This window comes from Chlorocebus sabaeus, chromosome 8 (assembly GCF_047675955.1).
Source record: "Chlorocebus sabaeus isolate Y175 chromosome 8, mChlSab1.0.hap1, whole genome shotgun sequence".
In the NCBI taxonomy this organism is placed as follows: Eukaryota; Metazoa; Chordata; class Mammalia; order Primates; family Cercopithecidae; genus Chlorocebus; species Chlorocebus sabaeus.
The window spans coordinates 27,248,617-27,274,304 of NC_132911.1; the positions used below are offsets into that span (position 1 = coordinate 27,248,617).

At 48.1% G+C, this 25,688-nt stretch overlaps 1 protein-coding gene across 1 annotated transcript in view; it reads left to right on the top strand.

Moving 5' to 3' along the window:
• SCARA3 (scavenger receptor class A member 3) overlaps positions 1-23,237 on the top strand; it is a 45,025-nt gene extending 21,788 nt beyond the window's left edge. The window contains exons 4-6 of the mRNA XM_007962000.3: positions 1,299-1,397; positions 2,380-3,423; positions 20,876-23,237. Of these exons, the coding sequence (XP_007960191.3) occupies positions 1,299-1,397; positions 2,380-3,423; positions 20,876-21,327 (1,595 nt within the window). The 3' untranslated portion in view covers positions 21,328-23,237. The remainder of the gene's footprint in view (positions 1-1,298; positions 1,398-2,379; positions 3,424-20,875) is intronic.
• Positions 23,238-25,688: the final 2,451 nt, after the last annotated feature.

Consider the following 25,688-nt stretch of genomic DNA (forward strand, 5'->3'; position numbering starts at 1 on the left):
GCCCCCTTAGTAGAGTGCAAGGCTGCCCATGGGCTATAAATTGGTATAACCTTTTCTGGGCAGCAATTTGGCAGCTTGTATCAAGGACTTCAAAAATGTTAATACCCTTGGGTCCCATAATTCTACTTTAAGCAATTTATCCCAAGAGAATTATTGTATACACACAACCATCATATATAAGGATTATTTCTAGAATTAAGCATTACTTATATTTATATATCAAGTTTTATTTATGAGCTCAGAAGAGGAGGTACTTTAAGTGTCCCCAACAATAGGGGATTCATACATAATTGCTGTATTATTTATATAGAGTGCCATGCAGATACCAAAAGTAATGATGTTAAAGTGATTTAACCCTGGATGGAAAAATATCCGTGACATGATACCGATAAAGCAACATCAAAGAAAGCAGATGAGATATTCAGAACATCCCAGTTTTGCTTTTGTTGCCTAAGAAAGTACAACAGTCCCTGCTTATCCGCAGTTACCCAAGGTCAATTGGCCACATCACAGCTTGATGATCCCCCTTTTGACATACGGTCAAGGAGGTCAGTAGTAGCCCAACACTAAGTCACGATGCCTATGTCATTCACCTCACTGCATCTCTTCACATAGACATGGTGTCATCTCATGTCAGCACAAGAAGAAGGGTGAGTACAGTACAATAAGATATTCTCAGAGACACAGAGACCATATTTACATAACTTTTATTATAGCATATTGTTCTAATAGTTCTATTTTATTATTAGCTGTTGTTAATCTCTTACTAGGCCTAATATATAAATTAAACTTTATCTGAGGTATGTATGTATAGGAAAACACATAGTATGTATAGGGTTCCATACTCTGAGGTTTCGGGCATCCACTGGGGGTCTTGGAATGTATCCCCTGCAAGTAAGGGAAGAGCACTGCATGTATCTGTGTAGCTGAAGAATGGTTATCAATATCAACAAAACTAGAAGAAATACATGAAGACACTGATGGTAGCAATCTATGGGTGGTAGGAATAAGAATAATTTTTAAAAAAATATTTTTTTCTGAATTTACCCTGTTCCATTCTATGATCAGGTCCTATTTCTAAAATGTGGGGTGTGGGGTGAGTGATTATATTTCTACAGGGCCTTGTGGCAAACTCTGGCCATAAGAAGTATCTTCCCTAACCACCATGAAGAAGCCTGAGAGGAGAAGGGTGAAAGGTTTTGGTTGCAGAGGGGCTGATAAACATGCCTTCTCAAGGAATGACTGCTGTTTCTCTGAGCTTAGACCCTGCCCCAGCTTCTCATCTGTTTTCCCTACAGTTTTTAGAAAAGTGGACTCTCTCTCCGAAGACATCTCCTTGACCCAGTCTATTTATGACAAGAAACTTGTGTTAATGCAGAAAAATCTCCAGGGCCTGGGTAAGTAGATGGACTGATGACTGTGATGCAGTGATCATCAAGGTAGGGCAAGGGTGCCCTCCCCACACCACAGTGCCCCAGCACCAAGTAACCTTCACCAGCCTTCTAGGCACAGAGGACATCCCCAGCTCCCTGCTCCCTCCCTAGCTGGTTCGCCATCCCCTGGATGTATTTTTAGTAGAGACGGGGTTTCACCATGTTAGCCAGGATGGTCTCGATCTCCTGACCTCGTGATCTGCCCTCCTCGGCCTCCCAAAGTGCTGGGATTAGGGGTGTGAGCCACCACGCCCAGGGTCTACATATATTCAATCTTGCTCCCACTTATAAGTGAGAGCATGTGGTCTTTGGTTTTCTGTTCTTCCATTAATTTGCTTAGGTCATGCCACAATTCTTGATGTTGTTTATCCCCTGCTTTAATCTGGAACAATCTAAGACAGAATGAGACAGAAGGAACAATGATAGAAGGGTTTACAGGGGTATTCTTCTCTGACTCAAATAGAAGATTCTGGTCTGGCACCAATATACGTGGCTATTTGCCAAGCCACTTCTCTGTGCCTCGTTCCTCTTGAGTCACAAGTCAAAAATCCCTGTGCCACCTTCTCTGCAAATTTATTATTGTAAAAGGATTGAATAAGATAACAGATATACAAATATTGGGAGAAATTTTTAAATCAAGTTTAAATGGGAAGTTCCTGGTCACCTAAGAAAAATTAAGAAGATATGTTCTTGAGAATTTGGTGGTGAGAAGGAGAAAATGTCCTAAATGCTACATTTCAGATCAGAGTCAAGACAGTTGGTAAACATAAGATTCCATAGAGGTGGCAAGGCTTTTCCAAGAAGGGATTCATAACAGGACTTCAGGAAGGAAGCAGGTTTGGGAAGCTACTTACCAATTCCTTATGCTCTGAAATATTTAATTTAAAGAGGAAGCGTCGTACCATGGTCCTTCAGCAACTCCAACTATTGTCCCTTTCCCCTAAAGATCTGAAAGCCCTGAACAACTGCTCTTTCTGCCATGAAGCTGGGCAACTGGGGCCAGAGATCCGAAAACTGCAGGAGGAGCTGGAGGGAATTCAGAAGCTGCTTCTGGCTCAGGAGGTGCAGCTGGACCAGACCTTGCAGGCCCAGGAGGTGCTCTCCACCACCAGCAGGCAGATCTCCCAGGAGATGGGCAGTTGCTCCTTCTCCATCCACCAGGTTAACCAGTCTCTGGGGCTCTTCCTGGCCCAGGTGAGAGGCTGGCAGGCCACCACAGCTGGCCTGGACCTCTCTCTGAAGGACCTCACCCAGGAATGCTACGATGTCAAGGCTGCAATGCACCAGATCAACTTCACCGTGGGGCAGACTTCCGAGTGGATCCATGGGATCCAGCGGAAGACGGACGAGGAGACCCTGACCCTCCAGAAGATTGTCACCGACTGGCAGAACTACACCCGGCTCTTCAGTGGCCTGCGTACCACCTCCACCAAGACCGGAGAGGCAGTCAAGAACATCCAGGCCACCCTGGGGGCCTCCTCACAGCGCATCAGCCAGAACTCCGAGAGCATGCATGACCTGGTACTCCAGGTCATGGGCTTGCAGCTGCAGCTGGATAACATCTCGTCCTTCCTGGACGACCACGAGGAGAACATGCATGATCTTCAGTACCACACCCACTATGCCCAGAACCGCACCGTGGAGAGGTTTGAGTCTCTGGAAGGACGCATGGCTTCTCACGAGATTGAAATTGGCACCATCTTCACCAACATCAATGCCACTGACAGCCACGTGCACAGCATGCTCAAGTACCTGGATGACGTGCGGCTCTCCTGCACGCTGGGCTTCCACACCCATGCCGAGGAGCTCTACTACCTGAACAAGACTGTCTCCATCATGCTGGGCACCACAGACCTGCTCCGGGAGCGCTTCAGCCTGCTCAGTGCCCGGCTGGACCTCAACGTGCGGAACCTCTCCATGATCGTGGAGGAGATGAAGACGGTGGACACGCAGCATGGAGAAATCCTTCGCAACGTCACCATCCTACGAGGTAAGAGCTGGGTCCAGGTAGCACTGCTACAAAGCTTCCACTGAGGCTTGGTGATCTTGCTGGACACAGAAGTACCTGGTTTTAGGCAAAGTACTAGTGGGCTAACACAATCCTATAGCAAGTGCCTAGAGCAATAGGCAGCTTTAAGAAATGTCCTTGCATTAGCCAGGCATGGTGGTGTGTACCTATACTCCTAGCTGCTTGGGAAGCTGAGGCAGAAGGATCACTTGAGCCCAGGAGGTCGAGGCTACAGTGAGCTATGATTGCACCACTGCAGCCTGGGAGACAGAGTGAGTCCTTGTCTGAAAAAAATAAAAAAGAGAGAAAAGGAAAAAAAAGGAAAAGAACATCCTTGCAAACCTCTTTTGTAAAGGTATTATGGCTTCTAACTTTGCCTATTATACAAATCTGGACTTTTATCTTTAGATTTGTTTAACCATGTCCTAATAGAGAAATAAGCAGATCTTGTGTTTTGAAAACTGTCTCCTCTTTTTTTCTCCCTTCCCACCCCCTCATTAATGCTCCCAACCACCCAACCCTCTGCCCTGGAGGCTGTCACTCTGACACACTCTTCTACTCTCATCTGCCTCATGTCTTCCGTATTTATCAAGGTTCTCCAGAGAAACAGAATCAATAGTGTATGAGAGAGAAAGAGAGAGAGATCCACAGAAACAGAATCAATAGTGTAGAGAGAGAGAGACAGACCCAGAGAAACAGAATCAATAGTGTATGAGAGAGAAAGAGAGAGAGACAGAGAGATCCACAGAAACAGATTCAATAGTGTATGAGAGAGAGAGAGAGAGAGATCCACAGAAACAGAATCAATAGTGTATGAGAGAGAGAGAGAGATCCACAGAAACAGAATCAATACTGTAGAGAGAGAGAGATAGACCCAGAGAAACAGAATCAATAGTGTATAGAGATGATAGATAGATAGATCCAGAGAAAAGAATCAATAGTGTATAGAGATAGAAAGATAGATAGATAGATAGATAGATAGATAGATAGATAGATAGACAGACAGATAGATAGATAGATAGATCCAGAGAAACAGGATCAATAGTGTATAGATAGATGGATAGATATATAGATTGATTGATCCAGAGAAACAGAATCAATAGTGTATAGAGATAGATGATAGATATGATAGAGATAGATAGATAGATAGATAGGATAGAGATAAAGAGCTAGACATGAGATAGATAGATAGATAGATAGATAGATAGACAGACAGACAGATAGATAAATCCAGAGAAACAGAATCAATAGTGTATAGATAGATGGATAGATACATAGATTGATTGATTGATCCAGAGAAACAGAATCAATAGTGTATAGAGATAGGTGATAGACAGATATGATAGAGAGAGAGAGAGATAGGATAGGATAGAGATAAAGCGATAGACATGAGATAGATAGATAGATAGATAGATGATAGAGATAGATCCAGAGAAGTAATCAATAGCATATAGAGATAGATGATTGATAGGTAGATAGATAGATAGATAGATAGATAGATAGATAGATAGATAGATCCAGAGAAACAGAATCAATAGTAGAGAGAGAGAGAGGTGATAGAGAGATGATAGATAGATATGAGTTAGATAGATGATAGATATAGATAGGTAGATAGATAGACAGATAGATAGAGAGAGAGAGAGAGAGAGAGAGATAATGATAGAGATAGATGGATAGATGGATATTATAAGGAATTGGCTCCTGTAATTAGAAAGGCTGGCAAGTCCAAAATCTGCAGAGCTGATGTTCGAGTTTGAAGACCATCAGGCAGTAAGAATTCCCTCTTACTTGGGGGAGGCTCAGCTCTTTGTTCTATTCAGGCCTTCAACTGATTAGATGAGCCCGCCTACACAAGGGAGGGCAATCTGCTTGATGCAGGCTACCTATTTAAATGTTAATCTTATCCTAAAGCACCCTCACAAGGAAGGCCCCAGAATTATATTTGACCAAATATCTGACCTAGTCAAAGCGACACATAAAATTAACCATCACAAGCCCACCCCTTGTCAACTTGGCACCTGTGCACATCTCCTTAAACCACACTTAATCTCCAAATAAAGACAACAGTAAGGTCATAATTCCACCTAATGTGATACAACTCTCCTGTGTACAACCAAAAACACACACACACTTTTCCCTGAAGAGGAGTTAAAGTCCTTGAGTGAATTTTATTCTTTTTTTTTTTTTTTTTTTTTTTAAATTTATTTATTATTATTAAACTTCAAGTTGTAGGGTACATGTGCACAACGTACAGGTTTGCTACATATGTATACTTGTGCCATGTTGGTGTGCTGCACCCATCAACTCGTCATTTACATCAGGTATAACTCCCAATGCAATCCCTCCCCCCTCCCCCCTCCCCATGATAGGCCCCGGTGTGTGATGTTCCCCTTCCCGAGTCCAAGTGATCTCATTGTTCAGTTCCCACCTACGAGTGAGAACATACGGTGTTTGGTTTTCTGTTCTTGTGATAGTTTGCTAAGAATGATGGTTTCCAGCTGCATCCATGTCCCTACAAAGGACACAAACTCATCCTTTTTTATGGCTGCATAGTATTCCATGGTGTATATGTGCCACATTTTCTTAATCCAATCTGTCACTGATGGACATTTGGGTTGATTCCAAGTCTTTGCTATTGTGAATAGTGCTGCAATAAACATACGTGTGCATGTGTCCTTATAGCAGCATAATTTATAATCCTTTGGGTATATACCCAGTAATGGGATGGCTGGGTCATATGGTACATCTAGTTCTAGATCCTTGAGGAATCGCCATACTGTTTTCCATAATGGTTGAACTAGTTTACAATCCCACCAACAGTGTAAAAGTGTTCCTATTTCTCCACATCCTCTCCAGCACCTGTTGTTTCCTGACTTTTGAATGATCGCCATTCTAACTGGTGTGAGATGGTATCTCATTGTGGTTTTGATTTGCATTTCTCTGATGGCCAGTGATGATGAGCATTTTTTCATGTGTCTGTTGGCTGTATGAATGTCTTCTTTTGAGAAATGTCTGTTCATATCCTTTGCCCACTTTTGGATGGGGTTGTTTGTTTTTTTCTTGTAAATTTGTTTGAGTTCTTTGTAGGTTCTGGATATTAGCCCTTTGTCAGATGAGTAGATTGCAAAAATTTTCTCCCATTCTGTAGGTTGCCTGCTCACTCTGATGGTAGTTTCTTTTGCTGTGCAGAAGCTCTTTAGTTTGATGAGATCCCATTTGTCAATTTTGGCTTTTGCTGCCGTTGCTTTTGGTGTTTTAGACATGAAGTCTTTGCCCATGCCTATGTCCTGAATGGTACTACCTAGGTTTTCCTCTAGGATTTTTATGGTATTAGGTCTAACATTTAAGTCTCTAATCCATCTTGAATTAATTTTCGTATAAGGAGTAAGGAAAGGATCCAGTTTCAGCTTTCTACTTATGGCTAGCCAGTTTTCCCAGCACCATTTATTAAATAGGGAATCCTTTCCCCATTTCTTGTTTCTCTCAGGTTTGTCAAAGATCAGATGGCTGTAGATGTGTGGCATTATTTCTGAGGACTCTGTTCTGTTCCATTGGTCTATATCTCTGTTTTGGTACCAGTACCATGCTGTTTTGGTTACTGTAGCCTTGTAGTATAGTTTGAAGTCAGGTAGCGTGATGCCTCCAGCTTTGTTCTTTTGACTTAGGATTGTCTTGGAGATGCGGGCTCTTTTTTGGTTCCATATGAACTTTAAAGCAGTTTTTTCCAATTCTGTGAAGAAGCTCATTGGTAGCTTGATGGGGATGGCATTGAATCTATAAATTACCTTGGGCAGTATGGCCATTTTCACGATATTGATTCTTCCTATCCATGAGCATGGTATGTTCTTCCATTTGTTTGTGTCCTCTTTGATTTCACTGAGCAGTGGTTTGTAGTTCTCCTTGAAGAGGTCCTTTACATCCCTTGGAAGTTGGATTCCTAGGTATTTTATTCTCTTTGAAGCAATTGTGAATGGAAGTTCATTCCTGATTTGGCTCTCTGTTTGACTGTCACTGGTGTATAAGAATGCTTGTGATTTTTGCACATTAATTTTGTATCCTGAGACTTTGCTGAAGTTGCTGATCAGCTTAAGGAGATTTTGGGCTGAGACAATGGGGTTTTCTAAATATACAATCATGTTGTCTGCAAACAGGGACAATTTGACTTCTTCTTTTCCTAACTGAATCCCCTTGATTTCTTTCTCTTGCCTGATTGCCCTAGCCGGAACTTCCAACACTATGTTGAATAGGAGTGGTGAGAGAGGGCATCCCTGTCTTGTGCCAGTTTTCAAAGGGAATTTTTCCAGTTTTTGCCCATTCAGTATGATATTGGCTGTGGGTTTGTCATAAATAGCTCTTATTATTTTGAGGTACGTTCCATCAATACCGAATTTATTGAGCGTTTTTAGCATGAAGGGCTGTTGAATTTTGTCAAAAGCCTTTTCTGCATCTATTGAGATAATGATGTGGTTCTTGTCTTTGGTTCTGTTTATATGCTGGATTATGTTTATTGATTTGCGAATGTTGAACCAGCCTTGCATCCCAGGGATGAAGCCCACTTGATCATGGTGGATAAGCTTTTTGATGTGCTGCTGAATCCGGTTTGCCAGTATTTTATTGAGGATTTTTGCATCGATGTTCATCAGGGATATTGGTCTAAAATTCTCTTTTTTTGTTGTGTCTCTGCCAGGCTTTGGTATCAGGATGATGTTGGCCTCATAAAATGAGTTAGGGAGGATTCCCTCTTTTTCTATTGATTGGAATAGTTTCAGAAGGAATGGTACCAGCTCCTCCTTGTACCTCTGGTAGAATTCAGCTGTGAATCCATCTGGTCCTGGACTTTTTTTGGTTGGTAGGCTATTAATTATTGCCTCAATTTCAGAGCCTACTATTGGTCTATTCAGGGATTCAACTTCTTCCTGGTTTAGTCTTGGAAGAGTGTAAGTGTCCAGGAAATTATCCATTTCTTCTAGATTTTCCAGTTTATTTGCGTAGAGGTGTTTATAGTATTCTCTGATGGTAGTTTGTATTTCTGTGGGGTCGGTGGTGATATCCCCTTTATCATTTTTAATTGCGTCGATTTGATTCTTCTCTCTTTTCTTCTTTATTAGTCTTGCTAGTGGTCTGTCAATTTTGTTGATCTTTTCAAAAAACCAACTCCTGGATTCATTGATTTTTTGGAGGGTTTTTTGTGTCTCTATCTCCTTCAGTTCTGCTCTGATCTTAGTTATTTCTTGCCTTCTGCTAGCTTTCGAATGTGTTTGCTCTTGCTTCTCTAGTTCTTTTAATTGCGATGTTAGAGTGTCAATTTTAGATCTTTCCTGCTTTCTCTTGTGGGCATTTAGTGCTATAAATTTCCCTCTACACACTGCTTTAAATGTGTCCCAGAGATTCTGGTATGTTGTATCTTTGTTCTCATTGGTTTCAAAGAACATCTTTATTTCTGCCTTCATTTCGTTATGTACCCAGTAGTCATTCAGGAGCAGGTTGTTCAGTTTCCATGTAGTTGAGCGGTTTTGATTGAGTTTCTTAGTCCTGAGTTCTAATTTGATTGCACTGTGGTCTGAGAGACAGTTTGTTATAATTTCTGTTCTTGTACATTTGCTGAGGAGTGCTTTACTTCCAATTACGTGGTCAATTTTGGAGTAAGTACGATGTGGTGCTGAGAAGAATGTATATTCTGTTGATTTGGGGTTAAGAGTTCTATAGATGTCTATTAGGTCTGCTTGCTGCAGAGATGAGTTCAATTCCTGGATATCCTTGTTAACTTTCTGTCTCATTGATCTGTCTAATGTTGACAGTGGAGTGTTGAAGTCTCCCATTATTATTGTATGGGAGTCTAAGTCTCTTTGTAAGTCTCTAAGGACTTGCTTTATGAATCTGGGTGCTCCTGTATTGGGTGCATATATATTTAGGATAGTTAGCTCTTCCTGTTGAATTGATCCCTTTACCATTATGTAATGGCCTTCTTTGTCTCTTTTGATCTTTGATGGTTTAAAGTCTGTTTTATCAGAGACTAGTATTGCAACCCCCGCTTTTTTGTGTTCTCCATTTGCTTGGTAAATCTTCCTCCATCCCTTTATTTTGAGCCTATGTATGTCTCTGCGTGTGAGATGGGTCTCCTGAATACAGCAGACTGATGGGTCTTGACTCTTTATCCAGTTTGCCAGTCTGTGTCTTTTAATTGGAGCATTTAGTCCATTTACATTTAAGGTTAAGATTGTTATGTGTGAACTTGATCCTGCCATTATGATATTAACTGGTTATTTTGCTCGTTAGTTGATGCAGTTTCTTCCTAGCCTTGATGGTCTTTACATTTTGGCATGTTTTTGCAATGGCTGGTACCGGTTGTTCCTTTCCATGTTTAGTGCTTCCTTCAGGGTCTCTTGTAAGGCAGGGCTAGTGGTGACAAAATCTCTAAGCATTTGCTTATCTGTAAAGGATTTTATTTCTCCTTCACTTATGAAACTTAGTTTGGCTGGATATAAAATTCTGGGTTTAAAATTCTTTTCTTTAAGAATGTTGAATATTGGCCCCCACTCTCTTCTGGCTTGAAGAGTTTCTGCCGAGAGATCTGCTGTTAGTCTGATGGGCTTCCCTTTGTGGGTAACCTGACCTTTCTCTCTGGCTGCCCTTAAGATTTTTTCCTTCATTTCAACTTTGGTGAATCTGGCAATTATGTGTCTTGGAGTTGCTCTTCTCGAGGAGTATCTTTGTGGCGTTCTCTGTATTTCCTGGATTTGAATATTGGCCTGCCCTACTAGGTTGGGGAAGTTCTCCTGGATGATATCCTGAAGAGTGTTTTCCAACTTGGTTCCGTTTTCCCCCTCACTTTCAGGCACCCCAATCAGACGTAGATTTGGTCTTTTTACATAATCCCATACTTCTTGCAGGCTTTGTTCATTTCTTTTTCTTCTTTTTTCTTTTGGTTTCTCTTCTCGCTTCATTTCATTCATTTGATCCTCCATCGCTGACATTCTTTCTTCCAGTTGATCGAGACGGTTACTGAAGCTTGTGCATTTGTCACGTATTTCTCGTGCCATGGTTTTCGTCTCTTTCATTTCGTTTGTGAGCTTCTCTGCATTAATTACTCTAGCCATCAATTCTTCCACTTTTTTTTCAAGATTTTTAGTTTCTTTGCGCTGGGTACGTAATTCCTCCTTTAGCTCTGAGAAATTTGATGGACTGAAGCCTTCTTCTCTCATCTCGTCGAAGTCATTCTCCGTCCAGCTTTGATCCGTTGCTGGCGATGAGCTGCGCTCCTTTGCCGGGGGAGATGTGCTCTTATTTTTTGAATTTCCAGCTTTTCTGCCCTGCTTTTTCCCCATCTTTGTGGTTTTATCTGCCTCTGGTCTTTGATGATGGTGATGTACTGATGGGGTTTTGGTGTAGGTGTCCTTCCTGTTTGATAGCTTTCCTTCTAACAGTCAGGATCCTCAGCTGTAGGTTGTAGCTGTAGGAGATTGCTTGAGGTCCACTCCAGACCCTGTTTGCCTGGGTATCAGCAGCAGAGGCTGCAGAAGATAGAATATTTCTGAACAGCGAGTGTACCTGTCTGATTCTTGCTTTGGAATCTTCCTCTCAGGGGTGTACTCCACCCTGTGAGGTGTGGGGTGTCAGACTGCCCCTAGTGGGGGATGTCTCCCAGTTAGGCTACTCAGGGGTCAGGGACCCACTTGAGCAGGGAGTCTGTCCCTTCTCAGATCTCAACCTCCGTGTTGGGAGATCCACTGCTCTCTTCAAAGCTGTCAGACAGAGTCGTTTGCGTCTGCAGAGCTGCTGCGTTTGTTATTATTTACTGTGCCCTGTCCCCAGAGGTGGAGTCTACAGAGACAGGCAGGTTTCCTTGAGCTGCTGTGAGCTCCACCCAGTTCGAGCTTCCCAGCAGCTTTGTTTACCTACTTAAGCCTCAGCAATGGCGGGCGCCCCTCCCCCAGCCTTGCTGCTGCCTTGCCGGTAGATCACAGACTGCTGTGCTAGCAATGAGGGAGGCTCCGTGGGTGTGGGACACTCCCGGCCAGGTGTGGGATATGATCTCCTGGTGTGCCTGTCTGCTTAAAGCGCAGTATTGGGGTGGGAGTTACCCGATTTTCCAGGTGTTGTGTGTCTCAGTTCCCCTGGCTAGGAAAAGGGATTCCCTTCCCCCTTGCGCTTTCCAGGTGAGGCAATGCCTCGCCCTGCTTCAGCTCTCGCTGGTCGGGCTGCAGCAGCTGACCAGCACCGATCGTCTGGCACTCCCCAGTGAGATGAACCCAGTACCTCAGTTGAAAATGCAGAAATCGCCGGTCTTCTGTGTCGCTCGCGCTGGGAGTTGGAGACTGGAGCTGTTCCTATTCGGCCATCTTCGTGAATTTTATTCTTTTGCTTATACCCTGTAACTTAAATAATATGATGTAAAGTTAACAATATTTAACTATGCTATAAAGTAGATACATGTTATTTTACACAATAAGGGAATAAGAGAAGACAGAAAACAAAATTGTTGGCTATACACACACACAGAGATATATTCATTAAAAAAATAAGGAGGATTGATTACATTCAGAATGTCCGAATGGAGAAATAAAATAAAATATAAGGAGGACATACCATAACCATGACAGTCCTTGTTGCTGTCATTGGTCATATGGTTGTAGCTGGTATTCATCACCACCTTCTTCTATTCCCCATTCTGTATTCCCTTTGTCTTCAGCAAGCCCCTCATCTGGTCCTGGTTCTTTACTTGCTGGGGTGATCTAAACCTTCTCCCCTGAAGGGTCTGGGCTATAGTATTTCTACCTGGGTGGGATTGTTGAATATTCCATTGACCTTAATCACAGGGCTTGGTAATACTGTGGGACACCCCATGGGATCTCCTGTATTCCAGACATCCCCTTCCTTACTTCCATCGTGGAGTAGTAGTCCAATTTCCCCTTGGCAGTCAGGATCCAGTCACCCACACCAGCACAGAAACTCTCTATTTTGCTTGTTGATTCAGAGGCATGAGGAGCCCAAAGTGGCCAGGTGGCAGTCTTAACTTCCTGTTCAATGGAATCATGGTTGTGTCTCCTGGTGGCAGCATTCCTCCGTTTGGAACTAGATCTCTATCTCAGCAGAACATAAGATCATAGGAACAGGAAGCAAAAATTTTCTAGTGGTCACCAGTATGAGAATAAGAATGCCACTGCCATTAACTCACCTTGATTTCTGGACCTGTGAGTCTGACTTTGGGAGAAACACCACTACGTATTGGATGCTAATTGAGAGCATATACAGCCTCCTGGAGAACCATTCCTAAGCCCCGCAAGGTACTGCCACCTAGCTGGTGCTGTAACTGAGTCTTCAAAAGGCCATTCCACTGTTTTATCAAGCCAGCTGCCTCAGGATGGTGGGAACATGATAAGACCAGTGAATTCCATGCCACATTGCCACACTTCGTCTGCTGTGAAGTGAGCTCCTCAGTCAGGAGCAATGCTGTGTGAATACTGTGACTGTGGATAAGGCAGTCTGTGAGTCTACGGAGGGTAGTTTTGACAGAAGCATTGTGTACAGGGAAGGCAAATCTATATCCAGGGCAAGCGTCTATTCTAGTAAAAATATTGCCCTTTCCATGATGGAAATGATCCAGTGTAATCAACCTGCCACCAGGTAGCTGGCAGATTACCCTGGGGAATGGTGCCATGTCAGAGACTCAGTGTTGGTTTCTGCTGCAGCAGAGTGGGCATTAGCAGTGGCTGTAGCTGAGTCAGCCTTGGTGAGTGGAAGTCCATGTTGCTAAGCCCATGGATAACCTCCATCCCTGCCACCATGCACACTTTGTTCATGAGCCCATTGGGCAATGACAGTGGTGGCTGGAGAAGGAGGCTGACTGGTATCCATGGAATAGGTCATGCTATCCACCCGATTATTAAATCCTCTCCTGCTGGGGTCACCCTTTGGTGAGGATTCACGTAGGATGCAAATATCTTCAGTATTTTTGCCTCTTCGGAGAGGCCCGTCCACAGACCTCTTCTGTAAATCTTCTTGTCACCAGTTTTTCAATTGTGTTCCTTCCACGTCCCTGACCATCCAGCCAAACAATTGGCTGCAGCCCATGAATCAGTACATAGTCACACATCTGACCATTTCTCCTTCCAAGTAAAATGAACAATCAGGTTCGCAGCCCAAAGATCTACCCACTGGGAGGCTTTCCCTTTCCCACTCTCCTTCAGGGATGTCTCAGGAAGGGGCTGCAGGGCTGCAGTTGTCCACTTTCAGGTGGTACCTACATATCCTGCAGAACCATCTGTAAACCAGGCCTGAATCTTCTCTTCCTCCACCAACTGATCATATAGAACTCCCCATGAGGCCACAGGTGCAGGCTGGGAGACAGAAGATAGCATAGCAGGAGCGGGACCTCTGGGCATTTGGGCCACTTCTTTATGTAACTTATGTGTGCCTTCAGGGCCTGCTCAGGCCAGATCACATGTATATACCACTTCCATTTGATGATGGAGTATTGCTCTGCACACCCAACTTTATGGATTAGTGGATCAGCCACCACCCAGTTCATGATTGGTGACTCAGACCACTGGTCACTTGGTGGCCCATGGTTAAGTGTTTAGTCTCCACCAAGGCTGAGTAGAAGATCAAGAGCTGTTTCCCAAAAGGAGAGTGGTTATCTGTGGAGAATGGGAGGGCTGCTTCAAAATCCTAAGGGATCGTGCTGTGATTCACCTACAGGGGACTGCCAAGGGCTCCACACAGCATCCTTATCTGCCACTGACTCCTCAAACACCACTGGATCTGCTGGGTCCTATGGCCCAGGCAGCAAAGCAGCCTGCATGGCAGCCTGGACCTGTGGCAGAGCCTTACACTGTTCCGGGCCTCACTCAAACAAGCTTTTCAGGTCACTTGGCAAATGAGTAGAAATACACACTCCAATGATGAATATGTTACCTCCAAAGTCCAAATCAGCCCAGTAGGCGTTGTGCCTTCTTTTTGGTTTTAGGAGGGGCCTGATGCAACAACTAATCCTCCACCTTAGAAGGGATATCTGTCTCCACATACCCATACCACCCAACCTCTGGAAATTTCACTGAGATGGAAGGCTCTCGAATTTTCATCAAATTTATTTCCTGTCCCCTGACATGGTAACGGAAATCTTCCCACAGTATTTCACCTAAAATATGTATGTGCATGACCTCTAGGGTACAGTGTTCCAGGGAAGGGCCTTAGTAAATAGTTCTTATGGTTCAGCCCCTGGCAGATGTGTGGTTTCATTGAGTTCAACCTAAGAACAAAGGCAATTTAAAGCTTTCCTGATTACAATGTCCATTTACAAACTTTGTTTTATTTCAGCCTCACGACAACCCTTGCATGGTAAACAAAGCAGATGTTGGTGACTCTATTTATAGAAAAGTAATCTGAGGATAGGGTAGGGAGTTCAAAGGAATAAGCACAGGGTCACTCTGATTTAAAATCCTGACCGCTCCCCAATGCTCTGAAATGCATACAATCCAGTGCCCATCCAGGAAAGGAGATGCCCAGAGCATGAGTTTGTAGATGCCAACAAGACATTCCTGCTCAGGTCCTGCTAAGCTATAGGGTGTGGGGCAGGGAGTGGGGAAGAGGGAGATGGCACCAAAAGTGTTGACAGGGGAACCGTTCTAAGTATAACCAATAGTACTCTTGGAAGTTTACATTTGCTGCTGTCCTAGTCATGCATGGAGTTTTCATGCATGGAGTTCCATGACTAGCAGTCCTAGTCATGCGTGGAGAGCAAAACGGGGCATCTGTTTGAGCTACACCTGAGTCTTGGTTCAACGTCTGCACATTTGTTTAAATTGTGTCTACTGGCCAGCCTCTCTCCTGGTTGTTAAAGTCACCACATGTAAAATCTCTCACATCTGAAAGCAAATTTCAGGGACACAATGCACATCTCTTTCTCTGGGGACCTGGTCACTCATTCATTCATCCAGAGACAGGCACAGACAGGCTGGGACACAGGAGCTGGCAATGAGGTCTCCACCGGGCCGGAGCTGAGCGGCTATCTGGAATAAAGGGAGGGATTACAGTGGCGGGAGCTGTGTGTAAGGTGCCAGGTCCTGATGGAAGAGTTGGAACTCTGAGACTGCACAGGCAAGAAGCCTGGCTTCTGATGTTCTCTGGATCTTTAGGCAGAATCGCTTCATCCCTCCAGAGCTCTGCTTCATTCATTTGTAAATGAAGGGGTAAGACCAGCTGATCTCTGAGATTCCAGCTTTAATTAATTCTAAGCCCCCATTTACTCAACAGAAAGACTGTGGAAGTTTCATAGTGTTTGTGCCTCTCATAAAATATTTATCTCCTCCTACTCTGTAGGGTAATTTCAGTGTCTGTGCTAGACAGTGTCCGTGCTAGGACTATCATTTGGGAATTGTAGACTAAAACCATCATAACTTATTAGCTAAATGACCTGGGGCGGGGCTTTTGGCTACTTTCTTTTTTTTTGTAGAGACAGGATCTCACTTTGTTGCCTAGACTGGTCTCAAACTCTTGGGCTCAAGCAATCCTCCCACCTTTGGCCTCCCAAAGTGCTGGGATTACAGGCATGAGCCATCACACCCAGCCACACTTTGAACTCAGTTTCTTCATCTGCAAATAGAAATATTAATGCCTTTCCTGCCTGTATCCCATGGGGTAATTGTGAGGATCAGTGTTCACAATGGGTGTGAACAAGTTCCTGTAAAATATGAAAGGGTGCCCTGCATAAAAGATTATTATGATGATAAATTGCTTGGAGACCTAGGTTCCTTGTGTTACTCATCGAGGACCCAGCAGAGTGCTTGGCTCTTGGATAGTACAAGAAATGTTTGCTCGGTGAACGAATAAATGAAAGTGTGAACAAAAGGTAGAAGCCCAAGATGGGCAAGATACAAAGGGATTCAATCTGCAAATGTGTTCTATAAGCACCACCCTCCATCCTACTTCCACGCTGAAGTGTTCAGGAGTTTACATGTGAAGGAGGAAAAAGCAGACTGTCACGTCATTCTGCTGTTCAGGCCCAAGGAGCAACCTGGGGAGGTGGCAGTGAAGAGGGTTTGGTGGCCCTGACCCAGTTTTTGTTCTCTCAGCCCTGTGATGCTGCTGAAAACGCCACTCAGCTTCTCAGCCTAATAGCTGCAGCCTTTTGTTGGTTTCTAAGCCTCTCTGCCCAAACCAATCACAAATCCACAAATGCCTGGAGAGGAAAAGATGTCAGGCTGACTTCAACGAGGCCTCTCTTCTCCGGGAGCTTGGCCCTTGGTATCCCTCCAAAGCCTGCAGAAGGATGTTTTGGTCTTTCTCTAACCGCTCTGTTTGTTCTCCCTGGGAGGTTGAATCTGTCATAAACTAGTCCATCGTAAGCTGAAGTAGAAGCCTATGGGCATGTTTTTAACAGCCCTCAGTTGGCAACAAGCAGGTTTGAGAGTCCCTGAGCCAGGCCAATATTCTCATGGAGCATAGGGGAGCCTGAGCCCAAGCCACCCGCTTTGCTAATATGAGAGCTGGGACTCAAACACTGGGCACCCGATGTCCACGCCAATGTGCCTCCCACAGCACCAGGCCAGTCCCTCCAGAGGCACCCCTTTGTTTTATTTTCTTCTGTCCTTGTAAGCCGGCCAGTTGCCTCTGACCATAAGATGTACTGTGGGTTCCTCCTGGGCCATGCACTGCCCCTCCCATGGGTGGGCAGTGCTGATGCCCCAAGACACTGGGCACTCTGCTCACCCCACCCCCTCCTCCCTATCCCAAGCACAGACCACAGAGCCAGCCACTCCATGGTCCCAGACGTGAGGTCAGCTGTGGCTGGACCCTAATGAGCCTGGAGAGCCTGATTACAGTCTGTGGCTTCCTGAGTAATCATGGCCGCCCCCCTCCACCGGACTCTAGGGTGCGCCGGTCCCTCTCCTTCCCACGCACCTCAGCCACTGCTGCCCATCTTCCCTGGTGGCCTGAAGTGCCTTCCCTCAGCTCAGAGCAGCCACTAGCCCTTCTCTAGCCCTTCTCTCCTCTGCCCCTCACTCCTGTCTTGTTACTGGCAAGATCAGTGGCACCCCGGCCTAGAGGGTCCTCGGTCAGTCTCTGTCCACATTCCTTGCCCCCACACTAACTACGAAACTACAGTTGTTGACTTCCTCCCTAGCCAACCAGGTCACGCCTGCTGTCAGTCCTCTGCCTGCATGACTCATGGCTGGCCTGGAGGGCAGATGGGGCCCTGCTCACCTAAGGAAGGCAGCCTTCTGAGTCCCCTTCTCAGTCAGTGGGGAGCCCGAAGCACTCTTTAGAAAAAGGCTCTGGGGTCCTCCTCCTCCAGGCAGCGCCTAGGATTGCAGCCTCTCCCTCCTCCAGGCAGCACCCAGGCCTGGAGGCCCTGGCAGTGCTGGGAGTGGCACAGGAGCCAAGGTAGCAGCTTGGGGGAAGGAGCTTGGGTCTCAGAGCCTCTCGGGCCTGGACTAGAATCCTGATCGCAGCGCTGTGGTCTTCAGCACGTGGCCAACTGCTGCACCTGCCCTGTCATCTGTAAAATGGAGCAACAGCCTCCTGCCTGGGACATAGCAGACACTCAGTTGATGAAGTTGGCAAATGTCAGTGCTCTCATGTCCCTCCCTTCTCCACCCTGTGGGAGATTCGAGAAGGCACGGAGCAGGCAGAGAGTGAGCAGGGCTGACTATGGCACACCAGCACTGAGCAGCTCCGTCTGCCAGCCCTGACACAGGCGGCGAGGGAGGCTTCTGTTGGCACCACAGGCACCTGTCAGTAGCCCACGCGGAGGCCCACAAGATGTAGACAGGCCCCCAATAACATCGTCCACTCTATCTTCTCACGGCTGCTGCCTGGAACACCTCCCACTCCCATCTGGGTTCCCAGAGATGGCGTCAGCAGCAGCAGCTGTGGCTTAGGGGTGGATATAGAGAGGGAGGGAACCCTTCTCCCTGCATCTTCCCTCCACTCACACTAGGCTGCAGCTCCTGGGCAATGAAGGGAATGATATGACTGAGGCTTCTGCACAGACATCCACCAGCAGCATGTGGACGCTTGGGCCTCCACACCTAGGGAAAGACTCCCCAGAGCTTCCCAGGAAAGAGGAGCTGGAGGGGGCTGGTGGGGAGGAGGGAGCGTTTTTTCTCCTTTACTGCTGGCATAGAATCCCTTAGAAATCACAGATATGGGCCAGGTGGGATGGCTCATGCCTGCAATCCCAAAACTTTGGGAGGCCAAGGCAGAAGAATCACTTGAGCCCAGGAGTTCGAGACCAGCCTGGGCAACATAGTGAAAACCCATCTCTGCCAAAAAAATAAAAAAATCAGTTGGCCTGGTGGCATGTGCCTGTTGGAGGATCATTTGGGCCCAGGAGTTCAAGGGTGCAGTGAGCTGTGATTGTGCCACTGCCTTCCAGCCACAACAGAGCAAGACCCTGTCTCTGAAAAAGAAAGAAATCCTCACAGCTGGCTGCTGTGTTCTTAGGGACCAGGGAGGCGAGGTTGTCCACCAAAGATGGTGGCATAGAAAGGAATGGAGTTCCGGAAGAAGGTGAGGGGGCCCCAGCTGTGTGTGGGTGCAGGGCAGGGTGTCCTTGTCCCAACAAGTCTTCTCGGGCTTTTCCTGAGCCAAGGCTGGAGATGGGGATTGTGAACTTGTCCACCCAGAAGGTGAGAGTGGAGAGAGTGGAGTACCAGGGAGCAGGGGACCAGCCCTGGGGGAGAAGTGAGCCCAGGAGGAGTCGGGGCAGAGGGAGGAGGCGAGTGCCCACCCTGACAGGGAGGAGGGAGTGGCAGGAGAAGGGGTCACGGAGCTGCAGGGCCCTTGGAAGCTGAGTGAGCACACGATCTTGTGGATGAAATCTGAGTTTTGGAACAGGACAGTGTTGCCAGTGTTGCCACACCACCGACAGCTTCAGGGGGCCTCTCCGCCTCTGTATGGCTCTCTGCTTTTCCAAACCGCAGCTGGCCCAGGTGCCAGGAGCAGAGGTAGGGTGAAGACAGACACTATGGCTCTGCTGGTTCCCTGCAGGTCCTGCCAGGGTGGGGAGGTGGCTCCTGTGCAGGCATCGGCCTGGGCCCGTGGCACTCTGGCTGCCAAGCTGCCAGGGGCTCCTGCAGGCCAAGGGCAGCTCCTGCAGGCTAAGGGCAGCTCCTGCCTCCCGGCTTCTCTGAGGCCAGGCTGCTGCCACTGCTGCTGGTCACCCTTCATCATTGGCTAACTCAACAATGGAATCTCAGCCTTGCTGCTGGCAGGCCACGTGAGCCATGCAGGGCCACATCCCCATGGCGGGAAGTGGGCAAGGGCAGGTGGTGTCAGGGAACTGACTGGAAGGTTTTTATTGGCTCTGGTGGGGCTGGCTCTGTCTGGGCTTTGGTTTCCAGTTTAGGTCATAATAGAGGACGTATTCACTGACTCTGCTCCACTTAGAAACACTCTGGGAAGAAAACAGAGAGGGGCACAGCAGAGGGCTCAGGTAGCATCTGCCAGGATGAAGGGGCCTGTGCCACAGAACTGGATACGGCAATGGAGGGCTCCCAGCTCCCAGCATGCAGAATCCCTTCCCCCGAGAGGCCCACTTTCTGCCTTGTGTCCTCAGGGTTGGCACAGCTATGAGGGGTGGAGACTCTCAGACCCACACAGCCAGAAGGACGTGAGGTCATCAGACCCCTGTCCTGGGCGCTAGACAGGGCTCTTTAAGGAAGGGCCGTATCTTCATCTTGGCATCTCCCACAGGCCCTCATGCAGAGCCAGGCTCAAAGGAGGGTCCACGGCTGCTTGGTGAATCACCCTCTTCAAGCACATACTGAGTTTTCCTGACTGCATGCCAGGCTCCCTGTGTCCAGGGCTGGGATGTGAGCCGTGGCTCCTGCCATCTTCCTGGGGCTGCACAGTCTAGCAGGGCCCGCCAGATAGTATCCAGTGTTCGCTTTCACTGTGCGGTGACTTCTCTTTCTATGTGTCAATGAAAAGACTCACAACGTAGTAGCCTTAAGAGCTCAGTGAAGAGGCTGGGTGATCAGGGTGGGCTTCCTGGAGGTACTCACCTTTTTCTGGGCTGTCACTGTGCCTGCTTACTCACAGTGGGACACAACTATTTCTCATGCCACACTTTCTTGGTTTTCTTCTCCATGTGACCTGACTCCAACCCTGTTCCCAAATGTCTGAGAAGTCATGGGGGTGGGGTAGGGGTGAATACAGTGGTCAAAGACTATGCATGAGAAGGAGGTCAGACTGGCCTCAGAGCAGGACAGGCAATCCTGGACAACCTTGGCCCCTTCTTGAAGCTGACCAGCCCCTCGGTCCCTAACCTCATTGTGTGTGTGGAGCTATCGGCAAGCCTTGCAGTGAGAGATGAGTGTCTGCTGGGCTTGTCCAGCCCTCAGGCTGTCGCCGTGCCCGCTCTGCTCGTGGGCGAGCCTCGGGTGGGGAGCCCCTCAAAGACTGACCTCTCCCATCTTCTCTCCAACCTCAGGTGCCCCCGGCCCTCCAGGACCAAGAGGACTCAAAGGAGATATGGGCGTGAAAGGGCCTGTTGGCGGCAGAGGCCCAAAAGGAGACCCCGGCAGCTTGGGCCCCCCGGGATCCCAGGGTCCTCAGGGGCAACCTGGAGAAGCCGGACCTGTGGGAGAGAGGGGCCCTGTTGGCCCTCGAGGGTTCCCAGGCCTCAAAGGCTCAAAGGGCAGCTTTGGAACAGGAGGGCCAAGAGGACAGCCAGGCCCAAAAGGGGACATAGGGCCCCCAGGGCCAGAAGGGCCCCCAGGGTCTCCAGGGCCCTCAGGGCCTCAGGGAAAACCGGGGATCGCAGGGAAGACAGGGTCACCAGGCCAGCGGGGAGCCATGGGGCCTAAGGGTGAACCAGGGATCCAGGGTCCCCCTGGTCTCCCTGGGCCTCCAGGCCCACCAGGAAGCCAGAGCTTCTACTGAGGAGGGCTGGGGTGGAGACACTGTCACACAGAATGCCGGAGGGGCACCGAGCAGATCCAGGCTCCAGAAAGGCTCACCTACAGACAGTTGTGGTCCTCTGATTCCAACGAGGGGGTTCCCCAGGGCTGACCCTGCAGCTTTGGGCTCCCCCTTAGTAACTGTACCATAGGAAAGCAGCCCCTACTCACACATGCATGCACACACACACATGCACACATACACACATGCATGCACAAATACACACATACACATGCATGCACACGTGCACACAAACGCATGCACACACACATGCACACATACACACATGCATGCACACATACACACATGTGCATGCACACATGCACACAAACGCATGCACACACACACATGCACACATACACACATGCATGCACACATACACATGCATGCACACATGCACACAAACGCATGCACACACACACATGCACACATACACACATGCATGCACACATACACACATACACATGCATGCACACATGCACACAAACGCATGCACACACACATGCACACACACACATGCATGCACACATACACACACACATGCATGCACACGCACACATGCAGAACATCCAGGCACACACGCATGCATGCATACACATGCATGCACACACACATGCACACATAAACACACGTGCACCGTACACATGCAGGCACACATGCACACACACACATATGCGCGCGCACAAACACACATATATACATGCACATACACAGATTTTTCTGCTGGCCAGGTGGGCCAACTGGGTTTCCCTGGCTGGGCAGGAGGAGAGGGCAGAGGAAGACCCCCCTCTCCCGTGACTGAGCCTGCCAGGGAGGCAGCTACCTCGAGAGGAAGATCTCACATCTGTCTCTGGGCACCCATGCTGACCAGCAGTTTCCCAGGGCTCCCCGGGGTTAAAAAGCCCCAAGGAAACCTTTGCGGGTGGGTGTTACTGCCAAAACTCCAGAGGCAAAGTGGACCTGGCAACCCCAGACCCTCCCCACAAGCAAGGGAACAGCACACCCGGGAGCTGTCCCTGTCTGTCACAGCACAGTGGGGCCACGAGGCCGACATTCTCTGGCCTTGCACACAGCGCCCCCTGAGAAGTTCAACGTTTATTTCTTTACATGTCCAGAAAATTCCTCAATTCATCCTTGCCTCTGCCCTTCAGGAGCAGCCTGGAAGGAATCCAAGCAGGAGTTTCATCTGTACGGGGGCACTCTGTAGGCCCTGAAACACTGGGCCTGAGTGGAGATGGGAGACAGAGGCAGGCCAGAAGGTTCTCTCTGCACAGCTGCCTCCCTTGCTGTCCCTGAGGCTGGCCTGCCCCATTCCCCAAGGGAGTTCTGCTGGAGTGGTGGGGAGGAACAAGCTGCAGAAGGGCCAACCCCTTGCAACAGGGCAGCTCTCACCTCCTGCACTCAGCTCTCCTGATCACAGCCGCGTGCTGACATTGTCCCACCAGGACCCACAATGGCCCGAGCCCTCTTTTCATGGGCAGCCAGCTGGGCTAGGAGTGGGAAGGGCCTGGACACCCACAGAGGCCCCCCGTGTCATCACTCCTTGGCACCCACCAACTTCCGGCACACACTGGCAGAGCGGGGCGCTGGGAAGTCACCCCGCAGGGTGGAGGTCTCCTGTTGGCTACTTTGCTCTAAAACTGCTTTGCCTTTATGTTCAAACAGATTCAGACCCCCCGTCCCACCCAGGGTGAGGGCATAGAGTTTCTCCTTCCCAACACAGACCCAGAGAACAGCTCTTCCCTGCCCAAAGCCTTTCTGCACCTTCCTGACTGTCCTGGATGTGCAACTGGTTTGCACCGCACACCCCATGGCCATGTAACTCTCCTGTCCACATATGATAATACCATGCTGCATAGTATTACTGACTCAGTAAACAGCTATTTCCAGGAGCGAGGTGTCTTTGAGTCCTTTCTGCCTGACTTGGGGGCATGATGCCTTCAGGGCTGCCCTCCAGGTGAGCCTCTGAAGGAGAACTAGTGACAAGGGTCCCCCAGAAATTCGATCTCACTGTGGAGTTGGGTCTAACCTCATTTTCGAAACACTGAGTTCGGCCAGGGACCAAGAGTGTCTGAGGGAATTACCTGGAGAGAGCAGGAACAGAGCGGGAAATGGTAAGCCCCGTGCATCTTGCAGCTTGGCCCTGGAGCTCTTTGGCTAAAACAAGATTAGAAAACAGGGCAGGCCTGGACATGTGAGTGACACCTCCTGCTTCTGGCTTTTGTCTCCAAGACAAGGAGATAGAACAGGAAAGGAGGCAGAGACCAGGCCAGACCTGCCCCAAGGGGCCTGGCTTGGCAGGGTCTGCGGATTACGGAAGAGGATAGCTGGATCCTCTGTGAGTCAGCACAGCAGCTTCACTTACTGGCAAAATAAATGTGACCTAGTGCAAGCCTGGGGCCCTGTTTTTTGTTTTTGGGTTTTGTTTTTGTTTTTTTTGTTTTTTTTTGGTGAGTTGGTGCTTAGTTGAGGAAGTGAGCAAAAGGGCATGGGAGTGAGGATGGGGCCAAACATGGCTGCCTCACATGGACCTCACCGCTTCCTCTGTAGTGTGTAGCATGAGGTCCCTCCTCCCTACTGACACCTGAGATATCCGCAGCACCTGATAATATTCAACACACCATAAACGTCAGCCATTGTCAAGGTGGTCCTTATTATATATGGGTGAAGAGCCTCCTGGGCCACAGTGGGTGTGCTCCGTGCTCCTCTGCAGGTGAGTGGCCAGCACACCAGCCCCTGCATGTCTCATTTCACACTCCCTGAACTGTGAGAACTGGGAGGGATCGGGGGCAGGGGGGTCTGAGGCTCAAGTCTGACTTCTCATGGGACAAACCAAGGACTGAGAGCAGTGGAGGGGTTTGCTGCACATCTGGGGCTGGAACTCTGGTCTGGTGTCTCTGGCTAGTGGTAGATCCAGTTCTCAGGCTACTTTCCTATTGGTGAGGATCCTCAGGAGGCCTCTTACCACATATTTCTTGTGTTCCTGCCCCAGTGAAGTCTGAACCCACATTGAGTGGTAACAGCCAGTAGAATTTCAGTCCCCAGATTAGAAGCCGAGCCTTCACCATTGGGATGATTTTAATCCCCACCAGACTTGCAAAGCCCTGAAGTCACTCCTGGGCCTCCTTTTTTTTTTTTTTTTTTTTTTTTTTTTTTTTTTTTTTTGAGATGGAGTCTTGTTGTATCACCAGGCTGGAGTGCAGTGGCGTGATCTTGGCTCTCTGCCTCCTGGGTTCAAGCGATTCTCCTGCCTCAGCCTCCTGAGTAGCTGAGACTACAGGCATGTGCCACCGTGCCCAGCTAATTTTTGTATTTTTAGTAGAGACAGGGTTTCAGCATGTTGGCCAGGATGGTCTTGATCTCTTGACCTCATGATCCACCCACCTCGGCCTCCTAAAGTACTGGGATTACAGGAGTGAGCCACCGCGCCAGGCTGCCTGGGCTCCTTCTAAGGAGAGCAGGGGCTTGTTGGAAGCCACAGACCTGGCCCATGTCCTTTGAATGCCTCTAAAAACCCTAGGCCGGCTCACTCATTTCACCCCGGCGACCTCACTACCTCTCCAACCCCAGCAGGACAGGGGGCTGGGCAAGCCTTCTGCCCTCCCTCCAACTCGTCCCTAGCCAGGGCTGAACTGACAACTTCTGCTGCGCCAGCCCTGGATACACCTGTCAAAACAGAGCCATGGGAGAGGAGAGCAGAGAGCTGAAAAACATGGTCTGACCACAGCGAACTTTCCAGCAGGGCTGGGCTAGGCTGGGCTGGCAAGCCTTGACTTGTGGGTGGTGTGCTGAGTAGCCTGGCTGGGGATTGTTTGACCTGCAGGAGCACAGGCCCTTTGTTTTGCTTGCTTTCTCCTGTCTTGCCCTTTTGTTTTCTTTTGAACGCTTGCAAGTGCAAGACTCTGTACTTGATGTGGCAGGTGGTATACACAGGCTGGTGCAGTGCAAGCAGGCAGGAGTCCCTCAAAATGCAGATTGCCGGGCTAGATGTGATGGCTCATGCCTGTAATCCCAGGACTTTGGGAGGCCATGGCGGGTGGATCACTCAAGGTCAGGAGTTCAAGACCAGCCTGGCCAACATGGTGAAACCCCATCTCTACTAAAAATACAAAAATTAGCTGGGCAGGGTGGCCGGCACCTGTAATCCCAGCTACTCAGGAGGCTAAGGCAGGAGAATTGCTTGAACCCGGGAAGCAGAGGTTGCAGTAAGCTGAGATTGTACCGCTGTACTCCAGCCTGGGCAACACAGTGAGACGCCATCTCTAAATAAATGAATAAATAAATAAATAAATGTAGATTGTGGGCCTCCACCCCAGAAACTCTGATTCAGAATCAGGGATGCA